This window comes from Rutilus rutilus (genome assembly GCF_951802725.1).
Source record: "Rutilus rutilus genome assembly, chromosome: 10".
Taxonomy (NCBI): Eukaryota; Metazoa; Chordata; class Actinopteri; order Cypriniformes; family Leuciscidae; genus Rutilus; species Rutilus rutilus.
In genome coordinates, this window is record NC_140215.1 from 11086902 (window position 1) to 11109461 (window position 22560).

At 37.1% G+C, this 22560-nt stretch overlaps 1 protein-coding gene across 2 annotated transcripts; it reads left to right on the top strand.

Annotated features, from left to right (window-relative positions):
- The first annotated feature begins 1583 nt into the window (after nt 1-1583).
- Nucleotides 1584-22170, top strand: ralba (v-ral simian leukemia viral oncogene homolog Ba (ras related)). Of its 2 annotated transcripts, none has more exons than XM_084421708.1 (5): nt 1584-1711; nt 16955-17124; nt 18140-18348; nt 18489-18666; nt 21055-22170. In XM_084421708.1, exons 2-5 carry the CDS (start codon nt 17011-17013, stop codon nt 21175-21177), a joined length of 624 nt encoding a protein of 207 aa, XP_084277834.1. In that variant the 5' UTR covers nt 1584-1711; nt 16955-17010; the 3' UTR covers nt 21178-22170. The 2 variants fall into 2 exon arrangements, with proteins under 2 accessions (XP_084277834.1, XP_084277835.1); XM_084421709.1 differs by lacking the exon at nt 1584-1711 and adding an exon at nt 14726-14889.
- Nucleotides 22171-22560: the final 390 nt, after the last annotated feature.

The window sequence follows — 22560 nt, forward strand, 5'->3', positions numbered from 1 at the left end:
GCATCATTATACTTTAAACACGTACCAGTAAATGACTCCATTCTTGTAGGCTACTTAACACTACGCTCTGCAACTGGATCCTTGATTTCCTGACTAAAAAGTGCTCCTCTCACAACGTTAGAGGTCCTCAAAACTGTGTTCTAAGCCCGTAACTGGATGTTACAGTGTGTTCTGGAGGTTGTGAGAGACCTTGTACCGTAAAGACAACAATTTCTTAATGTAAAACAAAAGAAATGATTGTTGACTTCAGGGAGTTGACTGTAGCCCACTCCCTCCAGCTTAAATTTCCACTGTCCACTGAGGACTCCTGTAACCACAACACCTCCTCAGTGAAGAAGGCCCGACAACAAGTACTTCACTTTCTGGAGAAACTCAAAACCATACAGTAGACTAGTCGTTATAGTCTTTAGTCTAGAATCTGTTAGGTTCACTTGTATATACTGTCTGAATTTTATATTGTTATTTGTCATATGGTAACATTATCATTTCATTCATTCATTCATTCAAGTTCAACAATAGGGGGCATCAATAACCTATCTTTGCTATCATTACCAGTGGGTAGACTAGAAATAATGTACATTGCCAACTTGCAATGTTAATATTTTTCAGATAACATTTTAATAACTAATTTTAATAAACTTTTTTTTTTCTTACACAGTATAAATAGGTCTTTATAAAATAAAAAGATCAGTTTTTAATATTTTAGGAACAGGGCCCTCATATTTGGTAATCCTAGGCTATTTTAAAGTCACCATAAAATCAAAATTGACTACTCATATTTTTCTGGAATATGGCAGTATTTATTATAAATTATTTATCCATGCATTATTATTATTATTATTATTAATTATTATTTCAAATTCATGTCCCCTCATAATCTTTAATCAAAATAACTTCCCTTCTCTCTTGCAATGACATCTCTTCTCTGATGACGTGTTCACTGGTGCGAGGGCATGACAACTTGTCACTTACATGAGATCATCACAGCAATAGCAAACGACAATGGTCCATACCAATCAACCCCCGATGGAAAAAAAAAGTCCCATCCATCCTTAATTTTTCTTGATCGAGAAACCGCTTTACTTGGATATACATCACAATACCGAAGATAAGACTATTGCAACCTCTGTTTCATGCAGACTTTTAAAACCAGTGTGTGTGATATGTTATATAGCTATAGTTTTGTATATTATGATATATTAGGGTATGTCTGTGACAGTTATTCACTGCCTTTGAATGGATAAAAAAATTAATTAGCATATTCGAAGCATTCAAGGTCTTATCATACCTACATTTTAACAGTTTTTGTTTACATTTGTTACTTTGTAGTATTAAGGTCAACACTGAGGTAAAATCATGCATGAAGATTGCAAACTTGTGTATAAAAGTTGCAGTTATGAATACAGTATTTTTCTATTAAAGTCATACCATTTACTATACACTGACTCTCTAAACATAACATACATCACAAGTTATGGCTGGTATCTCTAGCAGCATATCTGTTCATTACATCATATCCTGTTCATCCCTCCTCACGAGGGCGGGGTCTACGGTTAACGACATCATATCCTGTTCTTTTGCATGTTCAGAGGGTGGGGTTTATGACACTAGCAGCTTCAGCTTCAGAGGAACTACAGGGTGTATCGGAACAGGCGATTCATGCGTTCCACGAGATAGCAGAAGAGACTGTGGAGGACAAAGTCACCGAGAGGTAATGTGTATTTTTGTGTTCCTATTTATCCATTCTTTTGCTCGTTTTTGAAATCTAGAAATTATCTTCTACGCCAGCTATAGCTTTTGTTACTGTTCGACAGTCAGTTATTAGAAGTCCCTCTGTGCGTATTTCAGTCTTTATGAAAAATGTCAGTTGAATAAGACCGCCGTTATAATAATTTTGCTAGTTGGACCCAGATGATGACAGATCACGCGAGACGGGCGTTTATGCGGATGTTGCGCGTGTTTGATTGATGTGGAGGTTTATTCACCAACGTTTATGTTCTGCTTAGCTATTTAACACTTTCAATGACTAGAGTAGGCTACAGCATGTGTCCCTTATATTGCTTTTCTCTTTCAGTAGTAAAGCAAGTAAATTTAGGTGCTAAAACGGCAAAAATATGTCACGTTAAACTCACTAGGTCAAATTAATTAAATATGACTTATTTTTCTGTTCAGTTTCTCTGTTGGACCCTCTTACAAGAACTGAAACATATGCCTACCTAAACCCTAAATACATATATACATTAAACGCATACAATTAAATTGTGTTTTTATTAAGAACTTTAGGCCTAGTCTTCTTGTCATTCAGAAACTGACATTATGTTTGGGACCAAATATTAGTTTGTAGTTATTGCTAAACTTGTATTTCCCATAAGTAAAAAAAATAGAAAAATAGACCTATATTATTTTTGTATTGTGGCTTTTTTGTCTTTCTGTTGGATACCGTTTAGAACATGAAACAATATATATATATATTTTTTTTTTTGGACACCAAAGTGTTCATGGAATGTTTCACTTCCATTTGTGTATGAAAGTTTTTACTTCATACTAATCTTTCAGGGACTTCTGAGCCTACTATATTCACCTAAATGATATATAATGGTAAAAATGTAGAATGCACTACGCTTCCCCTCTTTTTTCCATCTCAACTGTTTCCTTTATGTTTACACAAAACAGTCCAGCTCTGAATCATTTAGACTTACAACCCATTTTAGTTGATCTTTAGTAAACCATATTGCTTTTTTGACCATTAATGAAAGATGGCTGTAAATACTGTATGTGCTTCTCTGTCTCAGTAGTTTGATCATTATTTAATATAGATTCAGATTAACCTTGAGTTAAGTTTGACTTGAGCAGAATCTGTAATGTCAGCTACTTTGGTTTGTTTTTATTTTAAATTCTGAGTGGTCACAGTTTTTCCAGTCACTAGGTTGTTTGGGTGTGACCTCTCTGGCAATAGTGTCTGTTCCCTTATCACCCTTTGTTATGGGACTTGTAAAGTCATGGACCAGTTACCTCAATGTTTTTGATCTTTACATTTATTATTATAGTATTTTATGCGCATATTTAATCAACTCCCTGTAGTACCTGACCTGTTCATATTTCTGAACTGTTGTATACCTTTTAATACCTTGATTGATAGCGTCTTGCGTGACATTAGCTTGGAAGCTACAATGCTTATTTAATGAACAACAATATAAAAAGACGTATACATTCTTGTGCAGTGCCACACATTGAAATAACAGTTTCTCCTTAGGTTGATGGGGCTTGTTCAACAGGTTTTTATTTATTTTTTAGGTGGCTTGCAGTGCACTTGAATTGGCTAGTTTGAAACAAGTCAAGCCTCTGGGTTCAACACATGTTTGAAGCTTTTCAATTTTTTTTTCTGTACTTTGTTCCAGACAGAATCTGACTTTGTTTCCTTAATTTACTTAGCTATTTAATAGTTTTCAGCATTAATTAGGTCAGTGATTCCTAACCGGTTGTCTGTGTAGCATTGGGTACTTGAGAGCAGGTTTCGAGTCTTGAGCAGGTTAGAGTCCGAAAGATTTTGAGACTTTGTTCCCTTGTAGTCATGTTATATCATTAAAATCTGGACACATGTTTACTTGTAGGTGATATTTCATACTTTCTGAGCTCTCTGGTGTTTACATTTTACTATTCACTTTTATATCTGGATTTCTTTTATTAATACATTTGCCATCAGGTCTTTCTCAAATAGAGTTTCTGATGGTCCCTGAACTCCAAAAAAATGTGCTCTGGAAAAAGCTGAAGTGTTAGAAAGAGAGTGAGTCATTGCAAAAATGGCCACTTTAATAATATTGATATCACTAAATCAATCAAAAAGGAACACACATCTGATTTGGTGTTGAACGTGTACTAGAGGCTTAGGCTATTGCTGATGTTGTGTGGGTATTTAAGAAAAAAATAGGTTAAGAAAGACCAGATTTGATTTTGAGAATGGCTGTAGAATAATCATTCATTGTTTTGTCAGTAATCACCTGCTCAGACGCTTTTTTTAAATGTTCCTCAACAAAATATCCCAATTTAACAGTGAAGTCATGTGTCTCTACTCAGTTTATGAATAGGATAACGTTTAAAACTTAATAGGATTAAACCTAATTCTAGATGATTGAGTGAACATTCTCGCTATCTAAGTCATAATGTTCCAGATGTCATGTTGATGTGTAACTATGTTGACCCTGTCGGGGGAAAAATATAGGCCGAAAAGTTGAATCATTCATTGTACGCCCCTCTTTGTTGATGCATATATTATGTTTTATCTATAATATTGTATTTAAATACCCCGTTTGCAGGTGTATAGGGCTGGGTATAAAATGTAATTTATTCCTGTGATGGCAAAGCTGAATTTTCAGCAGCCATCACTCCAGTCTTCAGTGTCACATGATCCTTGACAAATTTTTATATTTAGAATAGAAGCAGATTAGAAATCATTCTAATATGCTGATTTGGTGCTCAAGAAACATTTCTTATCATCAGTGTTGAAAATAGTTGTTCAAAAGAACAGCATTAATTTGAACATATTTTCAGTTCACATTCATGAATCATGTCTTTGTGTCAAACTTGTTTGTTAATGTTTTAGAGCTGGGCTTCTTCCCCTGAAAAAATCTCCTCTGTGGTAGTGATTGCTTTCTGAGGTGAATCAGGGTACTTTTTGAAGAAACCTAGTCCAGTTTATGAATGTCATCAGTTTCCCTTAGATTTGTTTCTCTTTTACCATGTCATGTGATCTTCTGACAAAAAAAAAAAAAAAGGTTGGTTAAAGGGCAAGTTCTGCTTTTTATTATAGGCCGTCTCATACCAGCATCATTAGCCTAGTATACTCTGTGCTCTTCCTTTTAGGCAATAGGTGCTGATTTGCCACATTCCCCAGCAGGTAGCAGATCCTGGTTGGCAGTTAAGTTAAGTTAAGTTAATGCAGATCTTCTCGGTGTTGAGGAATAGTTCACACTTCACAGAATGTTTTTTGTTTTTTTTTACGCGCTTTAATGCGCTGTCGATATCTTCTTTAACAGACGCGATGGCGGAATCTACAAATCTCAATTCTCCAGCGGCAGTCATCTTTGTTGTAAACGAATTCAACCCAAGCCCTCTTTGGTGAAGTGGATGATTACGTTACTGTTGATCACCTGTCCATCATCGTATAAAGCCCGCCCTGACAATTTGATTGGTCCGAACAGCTCGAGCATAGTTGCTCCACAACGGATCAAGTCCAGAACGAACTTCCCGACCTCAAATGTTGTGGCCGGGGCTAAGTTCGGCTGGCATCCAGGCTATTGAAAATAATGTCCGGAATGTTCTGAAGTCTGGAATAATATTAGGGTGTAACCTGACTTTTAATTTGTGACAGTAATCTTTTTCTTAAACTTATTTTATTTTGGCATAATGCTGTTCTTAATGTCATGATCATTCACTTTATAGGCTAGGCTAATTCATTATTCTTGTGTAATCTGGATTGCAGAGGGTCATGATGAACTATTCATACCATGGGGAATGTGAGGCCAGGAGCTGGTTCAGTAATTTGTCTCTTGGGTTTGACTTTGTGCTTCTAAATGCTCCCACATGGGATGTTTCTCTTGCCCTGCATACCCCTTGAGAGCCCAATGGAGTCTGTCTCTGAGTATGTGTTAAAAGGGTTTGAGATAAACAGAGAGAGGGATCTGCTGTGTGGTTCGGTCCATCTTTGTGAATCTACATGGAGGTCTCTGCCAGTGCTTTCTTTAAAAAGAATTTTGCTACAGACTTATTTTAAAACTTATAATTAAAGGTCATATAATTATCAGTTTTGCCAATAATTGGAAAATAATCAATAATCTCAATTATCGGCAGATGCCTTTTCACATTTGCTCATAAGTGTAACATTCATTTAAGTAACAATTAAAAAAAAATGTCTGTTCCCAGATTGGTTGCATAAGGTTTTACCTGTAATTTATTTGAATGGAAAGTTCCTTATGTTTGCCTAACAGCTAAGCAAATAGTTTTCCCTCCCTGTAAATGAAATGGGGAGATACTTGAGACGTTTATTTCACTTGCTCTGGAGAATGTTTTCACAGTGCTGTTGAAATGAAGTCCACCTTTCCCACAGAGCAGGGAGTAGAGGCAAGTTGGAAATGATTTTGCTACTCTTACTTGGTTATTCACATTATAGTGTGAAAATATTACCCAATAGCAATGTGTAAAGAGATTGTCCATCAGAAGAGATTTACCTTTCTCCATGCTCGTTCTGGATAACAACATAGCTGTAGTGTCCCAGTTCAACACCATAGCCTTTATATATCTGAATGAAGCCTCTGTGTCCCAGCTCTAGATGGTTAGTATTCAGCAGAGATGCTCACCTTGAGTAAGAGGGAGAAAAAAGCTCTTTGGGTGACAGATTATTTGCTTTTCTGCACAGATTTAGCACATTTTTTTTAGTTTATTCATTATCAAATCTGACAAAATATAGCAGATCCTGGTTGGCAGTTAATAGGTTAAGTTAATGCAGATCTTCTCTGTGTCGAGGAATAGTTCACAAAATGTTTTTTTTTTTTTTTTTTTTACTCACCGTCATATTGTTCCAATTCCAAACCTGTTTGGCTTTCTTTTTTCTGTGAAACACAAAATTACATTTGGAAGAATTTTATATTGAAAATAATGGCCAGAATGTTCTATAGATTTTTTTTCTTTTGTGTTCCATAGAGGTCTGGGCATCCATAATGCTGAGAATAACATGGTGTAACCTGACTTTTAAAGCGGGGCTCAGTAGTTTCGTGATTTCTTCGCTGTATTCTCGCTTTTTGCTCGCAGGTTTCTCTCTAGAGCTCCCCCCACAGCTTCGGAATAGATATTTGACAACACTGTTGTAAAAACCAGTTGGCGATTCTCAGACACCAGAGGCTAGTAGATCAACGACATCAAAGCAGATGGGACATTCTTTAAAACGTCTTCTTCATTCGGGTTCGAACAGCGTGAGGGAGCGCAATAATGACAGCATTTTAGCAGATTTCTTTTGGCCGTAAAGCAATTGTTTACATCGCGAGACCTGATATCATGCGATACTTCCTGACGCGGCGGTCGGCGGCCCGCCGGCTCAAAGTTGCAAGTGCGGATTTTCCGCTCACGGGCACCAGGGGGGTGCGAAACGACCACCATTCAACCCGAAATAAGTAATATAACCATTCCAATGACTCCGAAGCTGTTCAGTTAAGGTAAAAAAGTTACTTAGTTCACCTTTAATTAAAGTACTATGTGTAGAAGGCTGTATTGACAGATTGCATTGACAGCTACCATTCTTTCCTTTCTCTCTCTTATTTTTATTTCGAAATTGAACCTGCATCTCCCTAATGTGCTGCATCTCCCAAATGAGCACCACAGATCAACATATTTAAAAGCTTCACCTATTTTATCAGTAACAAACAAATAAATATCTAGACCTTCTTTTATTGCCTTTTCTTTGATTCTACAAACAAAATTCTAGAAAAATATGCCCACATTCTATGGCATGAAAGAGCATGAATAACAGAGCATTATAGGAACTACGGTGGCTTCAAAATCATGCGTGGATGGTTACATTCTCCTCCAAGTATTCAATATGTTTAAAAGAATGTTTCTTTTTGGAGGTTCAGACATAAAATCGTTTCAAATAAGATTGCTGATGACCCTCTGCAATCCAGATTACTCAAGAATAATGAATTATAAAGTTAATGATCATGACATTAAGAACACCAGAACATTATGCCAGTATAAAATAAGAGAAGAAAAGAAGTTTAAGAAAAAGAGTCCTGTCACATTAGAAAGGCATTGAGGAAGGTCACCTTTATCTTGAATTACGTGTTTTTTGTTTTTTGCTTTTTTATTTTATTTTATATATATATATTTATTTTATTTTTTTAATACAGATACAAAAACATCTGATCATAAATTGACCAATTTAATATTTGTAATGTATGTTGATCTGGGGGTAGGAAATCATGTTCACATCTGATCTATATACTTGGACTCACCGTTACCTGATTTGGATGCTGACTAACATCTAAGTCTATAAAACTCTGCATGGCTGGATGTATTAAATGTCACTGCTCCTCTCAAGCCCTACAAGCCCAAACATAAATCTGAACTGTGGCATAATTCTGATACCAGACTTTTAAGACAAACATGCAGAAAGGCCAAGCGTCAATGGAAAAAGGATAAATTACATATTTATTTTCAATTGCTCAAAGACCACTTATTGGCTTATCAGAGTGCTGCTATGTCTGCAAAAGCTAAGTATTTTTGTAATAAAAAAAAAGATTTTAGACACAAGATTTTGTTTTTGGTTATTAATTCTGTTATAAATCCTCCGGTCAATACGATGTCTGTTGCCTCTGATGCTTTATGTGAAAGCTTCTTGAGATTTTTTTTTTTTATGACAAAATCTCTCATTTATGACCCAAAGTAAGCTCCTCCCACATTGAACCTCCTATCCCTTCATTGCATCCAGGGATGTTTTGAACCTATCTCTCAACAAATACTTATCGCTAATCAAAAACCCTCCTTTTGTTCTCTTGAATTATACATCCAAGATTGTTTTTTAATTAATTGTTGACTCTGTTGGGCCGGGTTTGGTGTCTTTTCTTTGTGTCTCTTGGTTCTGTTCCTTCTTGCTACTCTTAAAGTACTGTCACTTCCTTGCACAATCCGCCCTCTTGAGAGTGTTAAAGTACTTTTTTTTTCTTTTCTTTTCTACTGACTCTGGTGACTCTGTGGTCCTTGTTCTTTTAGATTTATCTGCAGCATGTGATACTGTGTTTTGACCACTCGACACTGATTTCTAGATTAGAGTCTAGGGTTTAAAATGAACAGTTTTCAGTCATATTTATCTGACAAAGTTTTTAGTCAAGTTAGGTAGTTTATCCTCTTCCATTGCTCATCTCGCCTGTGGTCTTCCTCAAGGTTCGATGTTGGCGCCTTCCCTCTTTTCTTTGTATAGCTATATGTTACCTCTGAGTTCCATTATAGGAAGAGAAGGGATGTCTTTCCATTTTTACACCGACGATACCCAGGACGATACCGATCAATAGAAATTATCCTTCAGTATTTACATCTCTAATAATGTGCTTAGAAAAGGTTAAATCTTGGCTAGCCCACAATTTTTTATCTTTAAATGAAGATATAACTGAGGTGATCGTTTTTAGTCCCACAATTTTCAGGCCAACAGCATTGATTTGGGAAGCTTATCTGCTTTTAGATCGTCACGTGTGCGTAACTTAGGTGTTCTTTAGGATAAATCTTTAAAACTTGACAAACATATTTCATCTGTAATTGGATCTAGCTTTTATCAACTTAGTCTTTTGTCAAAAACACTTTCTATCTGACAAATCTCTAGAGATGGCTGTTCATGCTTTTATTACTTCTATACTGTGGTATTTCCAAGTCTCAAATTGCTCGCCATTGTATAGCGGCCTGCAAGCTGTTTTATTGACTCATTTTCCCGGTTGAAACACTGATCGATTTATGAGACAGGATTCATTTTGGTAAGTTATACTGTATCTTTCGACGTACTTTCTGGTGTTCACTCATGTTTATTTTGAGCTGTATAGTAGTAAAGAGGACATGAGATGATCGGTTCACATGCGCTTGATCCGTGCTGCCGGACTGAGGCGGCTACAGTGATCTGTCACGGCGCATTAAAAAAGTGCCAAAACGACTTTTATTGTTTGAATTTCGTAATAAAATCGACAGAATTTTAAAGTTGAGTTTACTTCATATTAAAAGCAACAAGGCAAGCGTCTGTTGTAGTCATCGTTGATTTTGGCCCTACAAAACCATTTCGGTAGAAGATTTTTGGTAGCCGAAATTTCGGTGCATCCCTCAACCCAAACCTAAACCAAACACAGGACACCCGTGTGCTCAGCATCACAAGTGCAATTCTGTACCAAGTACACTGCAGTGGGGGCAGTTAGAGAGTCAGACTGGTTATCCGAAGGTTGTGGGTTCGATTCTCAATAGGCAGGAAATTACTGAGGTGCTCTTGAGCAAGGCACCTAACCCCCAGTCGCTCCTTGGGCACCGCAGCAAAAATGGCTGCCCAAAGCTCTGGGTGTGTGTGTTCATGGTTTGCAGTGTGTTCACTACTCACTACTCCTATTAATGTGTGCATTAACTTTGATAGGTTAAATGCAGAGGACACATTCTGAGTATGGGTTACTATACTTGACCTTCACAGGTCACTAATAATACCAAGCAAGTTTACTACGCTAGAAAACCCACATGGAGCTGATTATGTGATGATGCAAGTGTGAAAATGTGTATGTTTAAAAAAACATGCACTGCATATCATAGGTCATAGTGTAGTATTATGCACGGAACCACACAAAAAGTCTTTATTAATAAATAACCTGCCCCTGTAATCATAATTTATGTAAAGAATAAAAGTTTTTTTTATTAGGCCTACTTCCTTTAGTGGTCAATATCAAACCACAATGAATTGTATGTGTAGTAGGCTATGTTTTTTGGAGTTTAGTAATGTAGGTAGAGGTACAGGTTTTTTCCCCTGGTTTTTTTTTTTTTACAATGTGCTTTGTTATTTGTAGCAGGACATTAACATAAATGAAACTTAATTAACTGTTAGTCATTTTCAGATTTGTACTAAATGTTTTTTTTTTTTTTTAGTATGTGTAACAACTTAAGAAATGCAGGCGTGTTTGTTTGAAAGGCTTCCATACGTTTCTATAGCCTAGATGTTGCTTGATCAAAATTGATTTGTTTTAATCACATATTTTAGGTCCAGAAAAGAATCAGTTTGTCCGTGAGGGGATCTACTACCCCCGCTGCACCCTATCTATAAGGCCATGTGCATTACATTAAGTTTATGATGCAGTTTGGCAAGAAAGTCCCATGAATACATCTAAGAGGAATGCTCTAATCAGTATGTCAGAGGATTTTCCAGAGACTGACTGCTTCATTGCTCATTTGCTAATGTATTATCTTTTTCCATTTCTTTTCAAACCTCTTTTTTTTAGCTTTTCACTGTTAGTACACTATTAACTGAATTTTATCATTACTTTTGGTACTTTTATTTCGAGGCATGCTTCTATACTCACATTCACCTGAAAGATCTGATAGAGAATGCTTTCTGCCTCTTAGATGTGTGTGTGTGTGTGTGTGTGTGTGTGTGTGTGTGTGTGTGTGTGTGTGTGTGTGTGTGTGTGTGTGTGTGTATATATATATAAAAATCCATTGTTTGTTTACCCATTCTTCACCAGGGCATTGCCGTTGAATCAAAGCCTATAACCTGCCTGTACTAGCTCATGTTATTTATTTGTACTGTATCCTATTTGTTCCCCGGCTGTACATTCCTTTTTTCGGTCTCTGTTGTAGATGAGAGCTTATCTCTGCTGTCTGTTCCCAGCTGGCACTGGTCTCGAGGGTATGAGAGCGTACAGGGAAAGTATGCAGGGAAGTGAGTGTATGATGTGGAAGGGGAGAGAGGGGCATGTTTGGAGCCCTATCAGGTCTTGGCCCAGTTTTCCCCTCTGTTTTTCCCATCAATCTGGGGAGGAAGTTCCATACAAGCCTAGCTCAGTGAAGAAAGTCATCTGGTTTCCTGTAGGTTAGATATTTCCACTCGCACAGCATGTCAGAGGATCTATATAGTTTTTTTTTATTGTTATTATTTTGTAAAATCAATTCCAGAAAGACAACTTCCAAGCTAAACTTCTTTATAGCTGTTGAAATATTTATTCTCTGCAGTCAAGATAGCTTGCCTTTAATACCCCAAGTTTATGAGCAGAGTTTAATGTCAGCTTTGAGCACGATCATTTCATAAGTATACAGTCTGTATTTATTGAGGCTGTCAACCATTAAAAAATAACAATATTAAAATGTACTGTGTTAAACATTGTACACTACCGTTTATTATTTTGGGCTCTGTTTATTTTTTATAAGAAATTAATACTTTTATTAAGCAATACTTATGCATTTTCTGTTCATCAGAGAATCCTAAAAAAAGCATCATGGTTTCCACAAAACTTTTTTAACCTTGATAATAATAAAAAGAAATGTTTCTTGAGCACACACATTAGAATGATTTCTGAAGGATCATGTGACAATGAAGACACTTAAACAGTGGTATATGTTAATTAATTGCATGCAGTAATTTTGACACATTTAGTATTATAAACCGAGTCAGGGTCAACCTCAATGTTTTGATGAAAGTTGACATTAAAACACTCAGTAAACTCCAAATAAAAGGGGTTTAATATTGTCTTGATTTGCAACATCAATCCAAGGTACATTTATGTATTTCGTAGGTGTTTCCATCAAAAAAGCTGTGTTTTTGCTTATGGACTATGGCTGGCAACAGCTGATTTTTAGGAACATCATTAAAATGGCAATCACAATTAAGTGGAACAATCACTTCCTTTTAAAAAAAGACTGTACAATCAGATAAAAAGGAACTGCACAAAAAGGGGAAAACATTTATATGTATCCCAATACCACACTGTTCTCAGTCAAGTGTGAACTAGTATTGCACTAGATATTACACATTACATTTTTGTGTTACTCTTCATACCAGGGTTTTTAATATAGTTAAAACAATGATGATAATTTAGCTCGTATGTATTCTGTCCTTTGTTACAATTACCCTTAGAATGCTTTATCAGTGAATGAAGTGTGCCATGTGAACTAGCCTAATGCTGGCCCTTCACCGTCACCTGCTCTGCTTTGCTCTGGCCTCTTCTTTATCCTTGCCTGAGCTCCTGACGTGTCCCATGATTGTCCCCAGCAGCCCTGCAATCAGAGAGGGTGAAGCTGAATAGGTCAGCTTGCCACTCCACTCAAGCAGAGGGCATACCTCTCCTGTGCATGAAATCAGTGACCCTCTTCTAAACTGGCATCCATTTAAACGGCTGAAAATGAGAGAATCTGTGCTGCGTGGGAATAGAATCATCATTGATCTCTGAGCTTCTCCCTCAGCTGTAGAGAGGCTCACTGGGCGACACAGCTGAAGAATGCTCATCGCTTTTAGTGGCACGACAGCTCCACAGGCCCTACTCACAGGGGTTTGGTGATGATGAACGAGTGTACCAGAATGTGGACAGTACTCAGGGAATCCTAATGAACTCCTCCAGCCTGGGGAGGAGGAGAAGGGCCATCATTAATGTTTCAGAAGCTTAAGAAGCATGCATATGTAGGTCATATCCATATCTGTTATCATTTTAGTTTGCCCAGCCCCTGTTTAACCCTGTTTAACTGGCATTTTCTGTAACGCCGATGACATTGTGCATGTATTATTCCACTGTGTTGTCATTTGGATTTTACCAGTACAATCTTTTAGCACTTTTGAGCTGTTTTCCTAAGTGTTCCTAGAAATTGTTGCTATCTACAATCAAATAAAACCACTGACCATTGTTTTTGTTACATTATTGAATATGTTTGGGGGCGGTTATAGAAAAAAAAAGAAAAAGTTTTATTCAGCAGTGATGCATTACATTCAAAACATTCAGTTTGAATCAAATGACAGTAAAGACTGTTTAATTGTTACAAAACATTTCTATTTTGAATAAATGTTATTTTGAACGTTTTGATAAAAATCATGGTTTCCACAAAAATATTAAGTAGCACAACTCTTTTCTGTAACAAGAATGTTACGTTAGCAGTAAATATTTGAGGTATGTATTATAAAATGCATGATTTTATTGGTCAAATAAATGCATCAGTGGGGTCTTACTGACTTACTCTTGTCTAAACTTTTGAATGGTAGTGTACAATATTACATTTTATTATTTTTTGCTATTTTGGGGATATTGCCCATCCCCAACATGACTAAATGGGACAACAAGCATCTTAAATGGACAGCTTTAAATAAGCCTTCGTTAGCAGATTCCTGCGTCTTCCTGCACGATGCCCTAGTTTCCTATTGAAGCTTTTTTTTTTTTTTTTGGGACCACCAGGAACAATAGCTGGAAGCAGTGGGTCATGTTCCCCTTTCCCCTGCTTAAGAAGACTAGTATGAAAAGTTCTTCTGTGGTATTATTATTATTCTCCTATGAATGGTCTATGAATCCTATGAATCATAACAAGATGCAGAAATAGCCTGTTTGGATTTCAGACCTAATTAAGCTTAAGTGTCATCCTCAATCCGCTGTGGTTCTCCAAAGATAATTTACCATATAACAATAGTGCTCAAATTACACATGACCGTTCGCAAAGACCCCGCCCCCTTTAGTTACTGTTGCTATGTCCGACAAGCTATGCCACTCTCACGCGGCGCCACACATCATGTTCTCACACAGTGAAAAATGCATCGCTGAGCAAAGAGGACTCTGAGAACATGCTGACAGACAGGGCAGAGCAGGTTACTTTTGACATGGAACAGTCTCAACTTTCAAATTTGGTCATTTTTTTTTTTATATATAAATTTAAACAATAAATGCCGTTTTGTGGCTCTTCAATGTGTTGTGACTGTTCGCTGTAGCGCCTCAGTTAAAGCTACAATATGTATTTTTTTTCACCACTAGGGGTCACTAACCTCTTACAATAACAAAGGCGTAGGTTGATGACGCATAAGCAGAATTATGGAACTTGCCGTCATGCCGAAGGATCTAATAACGTTTATGAATGAGTGAATACATTGTTTTTTAACATGACTGTGGAATGAAGCAGTGAATGTTTATATATTTGTACACATTGAAAATAATGGCCAGAATGTTCAATAGATTTTTTTCTTTTGTGTTCCATAGAGGTCTGGAATAACATGAGGGTGTAACCTGAGGTTTTAGTCAACAAATAATTGGTTATTGCTAATAAGAGACAGATATCAGCGTCACACACGAGTCCCGTGGATATAAAGGAATAAGGACATTTCATTCTACCGAACTACCCGCAAGTGCTGAATTACTACTCACACAGGTCAGTTTATTTGACGAATGAAACTTGTGAGGTAACGCAGCGCTATTTCATTTGGTCTACACTATCATACTAAACTGCATCTGAGTGTGTTGAAAGTTAAAATGTTATTCTATGTGTTAGTTTGTGGGCTGTTTGAGACTAGCAGTAAGCTAGATCAACATTAGAATAACATACTGATCATATTCTAACATTTCATCATGTTGAGCTATATAACATACATTAGAATAACATACTGATCATATTCTAACATTTCATCATGTTGAGCTATATAACATTGATTAGTTTTATGTATATTTGCTCACCTGTCTAATAAAGTACATGCAAGAGTGCCGTCTCTGTCAAGTCGAAGTTAGTCGCGGATGTGGAGCTCTCGGCATCTCGAAAACGCCACGCTGATATTGATCCTCGTTTTATTTCTCCTTTTGTCCCAAAGTCTGCTTGCCATGGTCCATGATGTTTGAACGAAACAACAGCAGTGTGACGCTAGACATAAAGCAGTTGTCCACGTCTGTCGCCATGGTTACTATGGCAGTACGAGGGGAAACCATGGGATAATGGGGATATTATGTCATTGACAGGTGACGAGTCATTATTTAAAATCGCAATTTCTCTGAAATTAAAAATCTTTGGGAACTTTTGGGATATTGTAAGTACACAATTGCAGGAAATATATCACACTGTGCAAGTGATTTTTGGATATTTTATTACAAAAATCGTACATATCTGCTCGTGAACTGATCATCTCTTCTAGTTAATTTATAGCATCAAGTAAACATGAATGAACATCATAAGGAATGTTGTTTCAACCGCAGAAAGACGTCAGTACACATCGTTTTTCAAGTGCCATTTATGCAAGAATCAGTCTGTTGATGTGATTTTTTTTTTTTATGGTGTGTACTTTAAGTAATGCATCATAAGTGGTTTATTGTGCTTATCTGTAGATGTTGTGGATGGGAAAAGTACCAGTGCTGCTCATAAAAATAAACCCAGGGCTTTCCTTCCACAACATTTTAATTTCATAAATGGGTGTTTTCCCTGGTGTTGCGTTGGCAAGTGAGAGCCATTGCTACAGATGTCTAGAAGTATTGATGTATTGAGAAATTCACTCAAGTGATTATGAAATTTTTCCATTTATACCATCTGCACTTTGAATGGATGGATTAGTTCCACCTTGTTTGTTGCATTGCACACACACTACAAAATTATGTTGCAATAATAACAAACCGGTTTGAAAGTATGGCAGTGTCTGTGACTGCTCGAGATGTGCTCAGATCACTTCTCTGACTGGCTCTTACTTGACAAGCATCGGTGATGCAACAAGCACTGATTTAGCCGCAATCCGGGGATTTTGTCGCAGACCTTGGAAATCTGTCTGTGACAGCAAAGTCCAACCAAAAGTCATGTAGTGTGAGCTTCCCTTAGACAACATATTTTGTTGATCCTGGTACAACATTCTTGTCTGAAAACACAACTCTAACCATAATGTATGCCTAAAATCAGAGGGAAAATATTGGTGAATAACACTGATGTAGAAGCACACAGCCCTGGTTGTACGCCTAAACTTCACATAAATTGTAAACTTGTCCTTAAAATCTGATTGGTTAATTGGAATGTTGATCCAGGAACATGTACTTGGTGCTCCAATGTACTTTTGAAAAATGTCATGGTATTTGTCCTTCTTTTTAGGTTATTGTGGCATTAATCATGTACATGGCAAAAACATATGTTGCTTTTGTAACATATGTAAATGTAATGTGAGTGACAAGAGGAAGCCTCCAAAAATAAAAATGTTTACTCTTACTGGTACTGGGCAATAACCCCCTTTTTTTTTTTTTTTTATCCAACAGGCTTTATAGTTATACTAATAACTTTCTACATAATTTGCATCTATTTAGGGTGAATTTATTAAGAAACATGCCATAAGGATTACCTTTACAATTGTCTGAAAGTTTTATTAAAGTATAGTGATAATTCTAAAATGCTTTGGTTCAAATGAAAGTTCAAATACACACCTGTTCTAGTGTTGATGGTTCAGCTTCTCCATAATGCTTTTGTTTCTCCACAGGTGGTGCCAGTTTGTCTGTGGGCGTCTTGTGGTGTACCTGAGGGAGACCATTAGAAATGGCAGCCAATAAGAGTAGGGGTCAGAGCTCCCTCGCCCTGCACAAGGTCATTATGGTGGGCAGTGGAGGCGTAGGAAAGTCCGCCCTCACTCTTCAGTTTATGTATGATGAGGTAAGTCAACAGACCATGGGCCCTATTTTAACGATCTGAAACGCAAGTGTCAAGCGCAAAGCGCAAGTAACTTTGTGGGCGGGTCTTGGGCGCTGTTGCTATTTTCCCGGTGGGATAAATGACTCTTGCGCCCGGCGCAAATCTAAAAGGGGTTGGTCTGAAGTAGCTTCATTATTCATAGGTGTGGTTTGGGCGTAACGTGAAATAAACCAATCAGAGCGACATCTCACATTCCCTTTAAGAGCAGGCGCGCTTGTTCTAAAGCGGATTCCTATTATAACGGCGGATTTGCCAGGCGCACGCGAGGAGCGGTTCACAGCCGAGGAGACCGACGCTCTCGTCAGGGACGTTGGGGATGGAGAAACACACCCAAATTAACTTCGGTTAAACAGGCGTATAATTTGGGTAAATGTATAAGCTAGATGTATGCTTTTATAATAAAATATCTATCTATCTATCTATCTATCTATCGTAATAATGTAGGATTTGCAAAAATGATAACCGCTGCGTCTGTGTGTAGATGAGAGAATCAAAGTGTATGCGCGTTGTGCACACGCTACATTGATTAAGGCCAAGCATGCACCCTTAAAATAGCATATGAATAACATGCGCAACGCGCCACTGACTTTAAACTGTTTATTTTCGATTAGTGGCGCAATTGTTTTCTAAACCTGTAAAATAGCATGAGGGAACGTTTGCGCCGGAACACGCCTCCTCTTTGCGCTGAACCGCCCCGGGGAGTGCAAGTCTATTTCTTAGTTAACCGACGTGCGTCTGTGGAGGGAAAAGTCCGCTTTGCGCGGGTGCAAAATAGGAATGATACATGCGTCAGTGTACAAAGTCAATTGCGCTGGGTGCAAGATAGGGCCCCATATGTTGTACAAAATCTGATAGATGCAGGAGATTACTTACTCCATAAGTGTCAAAAAAGAAAAGTGTTTCTAGTCTTCTAAATACATTGCCAAGGTTTTTTTTTTAACTTTATCTGTGATGTTGGTATTTTTTTCTCCTTTAGTTTGTTGAAGATTATGAGCCCACAAAGGCCGACAGCTACAGGAAGAAAGTGGTGTTGGACGGAGAAGAAGTGCAGATTGACATTTTGGACACAGCTGGGCAGGAAGACTACGCGGCCATCCGAGACAATTATTTCCGTAGCGGGGAGGGTTTCCTGTTGGTGTTCTCCATAACAGAGCACGAGTCTTTCACAGCCACAGCAGAATTCAGGTCTGTGGTATTGCACCATTCTTGCTACTTGAATTGTAAGCTACTGTAGTATAATCAGAAAATTGGATCTCCCATTGTGGCCTTGTATAATCGGAAAAATTGCACCACTCAACATTAAATGTATCAGTGCGTGTTTGCAGGGAGCAGATCCTGCGGGTTAAAGCTGAGGAGGAGAAGATTCCACTGGTTTTAATTGGAAATAAGTCGGACCTTGAGGATCGGAGGAAGGTTTCAGTGGCGGAGGCCAGAGGAAAAGCAGAAGAGTGGGGTGTGCAGTATGTAGAGACCTCTGCCAAGACACGAGCCAATGTGGACAAGGTACATTGTCTGCTTTTTTTTCTTCTAAATTTAGATGATTCATTTATAACGTTTAAGTTTCGATTTAAATGGTGTGTGTGTATTGTGGTGGGCTGAATGAGGACACAGACCAAACTGACTTGCAGAGCACACGTCCCCAGTGGGTTTATATTGAACAAAGTAATATCTTAACATGGGAATTACTGTGCTCAAAGGTTGATGAAGGTGCAGAAAAGGTATGTGGCTTTCCAGTGTTAGAAGGCCAGTGCTGATCAGTTAATCCTTACTTGAATCTGGATAAGCAGAGCCTCACCCTTTCATTCTCTTAATCTGCTAATATTCTCTCTTCTTAATGAAGCACAGGTGTGGCCGATTAGCACTTGCTCCTGGCTGTTGATTGAATGATGAGAAGTAATTACAGGGCAAAGCTGAAGTGCACTCTGGAGACTTGTCACAATATATACAGTACCAGTCAAAAGTTTGGAAACACTACTATTTAATGCTTTTGCAAGAAGTCTCTTATGCTCATCAAGCCTGCAGTTAAAAACAAAAAAAACACACAAAAAAAACAGTAATATTATGAAATATTATTACAATTTAAAATAATGGTTCTCTTTTTTAATATACTTTAAAATGTAATTTATTTTTGTGATGCAAAGCTGAATTTTCATCAGCAAGTACTCCAGTCTTTGGTGTCTTATGATCCTTCAGAAATCATTCTAATATGATAATTTGATACTCAGTTATTATCAATGATGGAAACAGTTGTGCTGTTTAATATATTTTTTTGGAATACTTTTTTCATGGTTCATTGAGTAAAACGTTAACAGCATTCATTCATAAAAACAGCATTTATTCAAAATAAAAACATTTCTAACAATATAAATCGTTACCATCACCTTTTATCAATTTAACGCATTCTTGTTGAATTAAAGTACTAATTTCTTTAAAAAAAAAAATAGTTATTGTTCCCAAACTTTTGAACGGTAGTGTATATTGTTACAAAAGATTTCTATTCTAAATAAATACAGTTCTTTTTAACTTTTTATTCATCAAATAATCCTGAAAAAAGGATTTTAGCTCAGGTTATAAAAATTTTTTTAAAGGGATAGTTCACTTTGAAATTAATTTTTGATATGTTTTAGCTTACCTCAAGGGCATCCAAGATGTAGGTGTCTTTGTTTCCGCAGTAGTTTCAATTTTGATATTTTTAGGTCAAACCGTTCTTGTCTGTCAGTCATATAATGCAGGTCGATGGTCACTGGCTCAAAACACAAGCACAGAGTCCAAATTAAAACAATTCCCCATCGTCCAAATGAAACAATTCCCCATCATAAGTACACATTGATGGCCTAAGACACGAAACGAGCGGTTTGTGTGAGAAAACGAACAGTATTTATATCGTTGTTATCTCTTGAAAACAGCACACGTCCAAATGATCTGACGGCGCGGGCGGGTATAGATATATAAATAGATGTCGCCTTGGCTACTGCAGTTCATTGGAACGAAACCGTAGCCAAGCGACATCTAGTGTATATATCTATACCTGCCCGCTGGCGGGTATAGATGTATACACTAGATGTCGCCTTCGCTACTGCAGTTCATTGGAACGAAACGCTGTTGCAGTTCATTGCAACGCTCACAAATGAGAAGGTTTTGGGCACAGCCAAAACAAGGAACGACGAACGTACATGTGAACAACGTAACGAAAATAAACCACAAACAGTTTCTCCAACCAAAAATGTCTCAAGCATAAAGCTCTCTCAATCTCCAACCTCTCTTAAGATAAAGGTTCTCTAATACCCCAAAAGGTTTTCAATCGCAAAGCAAAACTAAGACAAAGATCGTATCGCAAAACAAAGGTTCTCTCAATACAAAGTTCTCTAGTCACACTGGCAGCAGCATGGTCTTTAAGTATCCGCTTCACCAGGTGTCACTCATCATGGTGATGCAGATCCCGCCTCCCACTCATCTCGTTAGTCTTGACTGACAAGCAAGATAGCCAATCAGCAACAACCTAAGAAAGCGAATGTAAGAGAAACAGACAGGACGGAAAAACATAATACACCACACACACACACACAATACTATAAACATCCTTACGGACGTAACAGTCTTTATCTTTAATTCTACTTGGTTGTTAATTTTTTTTTAAATGCATTTTGTTAAATATTTTTTCACTGCTAGTATTCATTTGTTAACAATTATACATTTTATTATACTGATAAATGTTTTTTTTTGATCTGATGAGGGAGGTTTGAGCTGCAAAGGGAAACAACAAAAAGAATTATTTTTCACTTATTTTTTTTATTAATCAAAGAAATTAGCAAAATATTTTTGAACTGATCATTTTCATTTTCATACAACCTTGTCATACTGAGCAATAATGAACCTTTTGTTTTTCCAAAGGTATTTTTTGATCTAATGAGGGAAGTCCGTGCTAAAAAGATGTCAGAAAATAATGACAAAAACGGGAAGGGAAAAAATAAGAAGAATAAGAAGAGCTTCAAAGAGCGATGCTGTTTACTTTGAACTACACATGGACTTTTCCTCGCCAAATCTACTTGCAACTCTGTGGGGAAACTCCAGCAGAGCGCTTTTTCTTTATTAAAATAACTTGATGCGTAAGGTTTTGTACTTGGAGAGGTAAGCCTTTATCACAATCTTTTATTTGCTTAGTTCATTTCAAACAACTAGATTTAAGAATGGTATGCATATGTTTTAATGGACGATGATGACCACTATGGCTACTGGTTAAAGAAGACTGTGGCACTTTAGGACTTTATAAAATGTAGTTGGCCAACATGCGCCCAACACTAACTTTATAGTTAGTATATATCTTTCCCTCCACAGTTTTTAGTTGGCAAATTTATCTTATCTGTTCTTTTTTTTTTTTCTTTTTTTTTTTTTGCACATCTTTTCAGTATTTTTGTGTCAGGTTTTTTCAAATCAATCCATTTTTATTTCAACTCCTGTTGACACCATCATGGTATAGAGAGCAAGAAATGTTTGTGTAGATGTCAGTACTGTGATTTTCAACTTTGAAAACCTGCTATGAATGACGCCATTGAAAAGCACACCTGGTACTGAGGACAGAATGCGAAGCATTGATCAATAGCGCCGCCTGGTGGTTTAAAAGTATATATTTCAGGAAGTCCTCATGCCTAACTACAAGTTACTAACCTCTGTGAACTTATCTGCCTTTATGCTTTGGTGTTTTATTGAAATATTTTTGTAATACTTGTTACATTTTCACCACTGTCTTATGAGAAGAATGTATTCTGTGTGAAAATGTGCCAACAAGCATCATGACTTTGCAGCATTTTCAGACTGAACATAAGACACATTTTATTTAGTGTTTGTTTAGCACTCTGAGCTTGGAGCTGCGGTTTCACCAGTAATTTAAAACGGCTCTTTTATACAAATATCACCTAACCTAAACTGCTATTTGTATTGTAGTTTTCCACTGCTTTTAGAAGAACAATGTCAAGTATGTTGCCAAATAAACATTTTTCCTCCTTTGTATCACTTGTTCTTCACTTCTAAGATTTAAAGAATTTTTAGCCATCAAAAGTCCTGTATGATCCTGTGTTAGGTTAAGTCAAATCAAGTCACCTTTATTTATATAGCGCTTTATAAAATACAGATTGTTTCAAAGCAGCTTTACAGATAAACAGGAAAATAATGATCAATGATGCAAAAAGAGCCGCTCTAAAGAGACAGTACTAGTGTCATTATTCAGTTTGGTTCAAGAACTGTGTTAAGTTCATCAATTATGGAATGAGTTGAATTCGGCTATAAGCAGCTCTGGAGAAAACAGTGATGTCATCGTCCTGCTCAGTTCAGTTCTCATCCAATAGTGTCAGTGCAGTCAGATCAATAATATTGGTGAATATTAAGAGTCCCCCACTAAGC

Bases quoted from the DNA above. Each gene is read 5' to 3' on its own strand.
- ralba (XM_084421708.1), top strand. From the start codon at position 17,011: ATGGCAGCCAATAAGAGTAGGGGTCAGAGCTCCCTCGCCCTGCACAAG. The intron at 17,125-18,139 runs GTAAGTCAACAG...TTTCTCCTTTAG, and splicing joins TTCAGTTTATGTATGATGAG to TTTGTTGAAGATTATGAGCC. The intron at 18,667-21,054 runs GTACATTGTCTG...GTTTTTCCAAAG, and splicing joins CACGAGCCAATGTGGACAAG to GTATTTTTTGATCTAATGAG.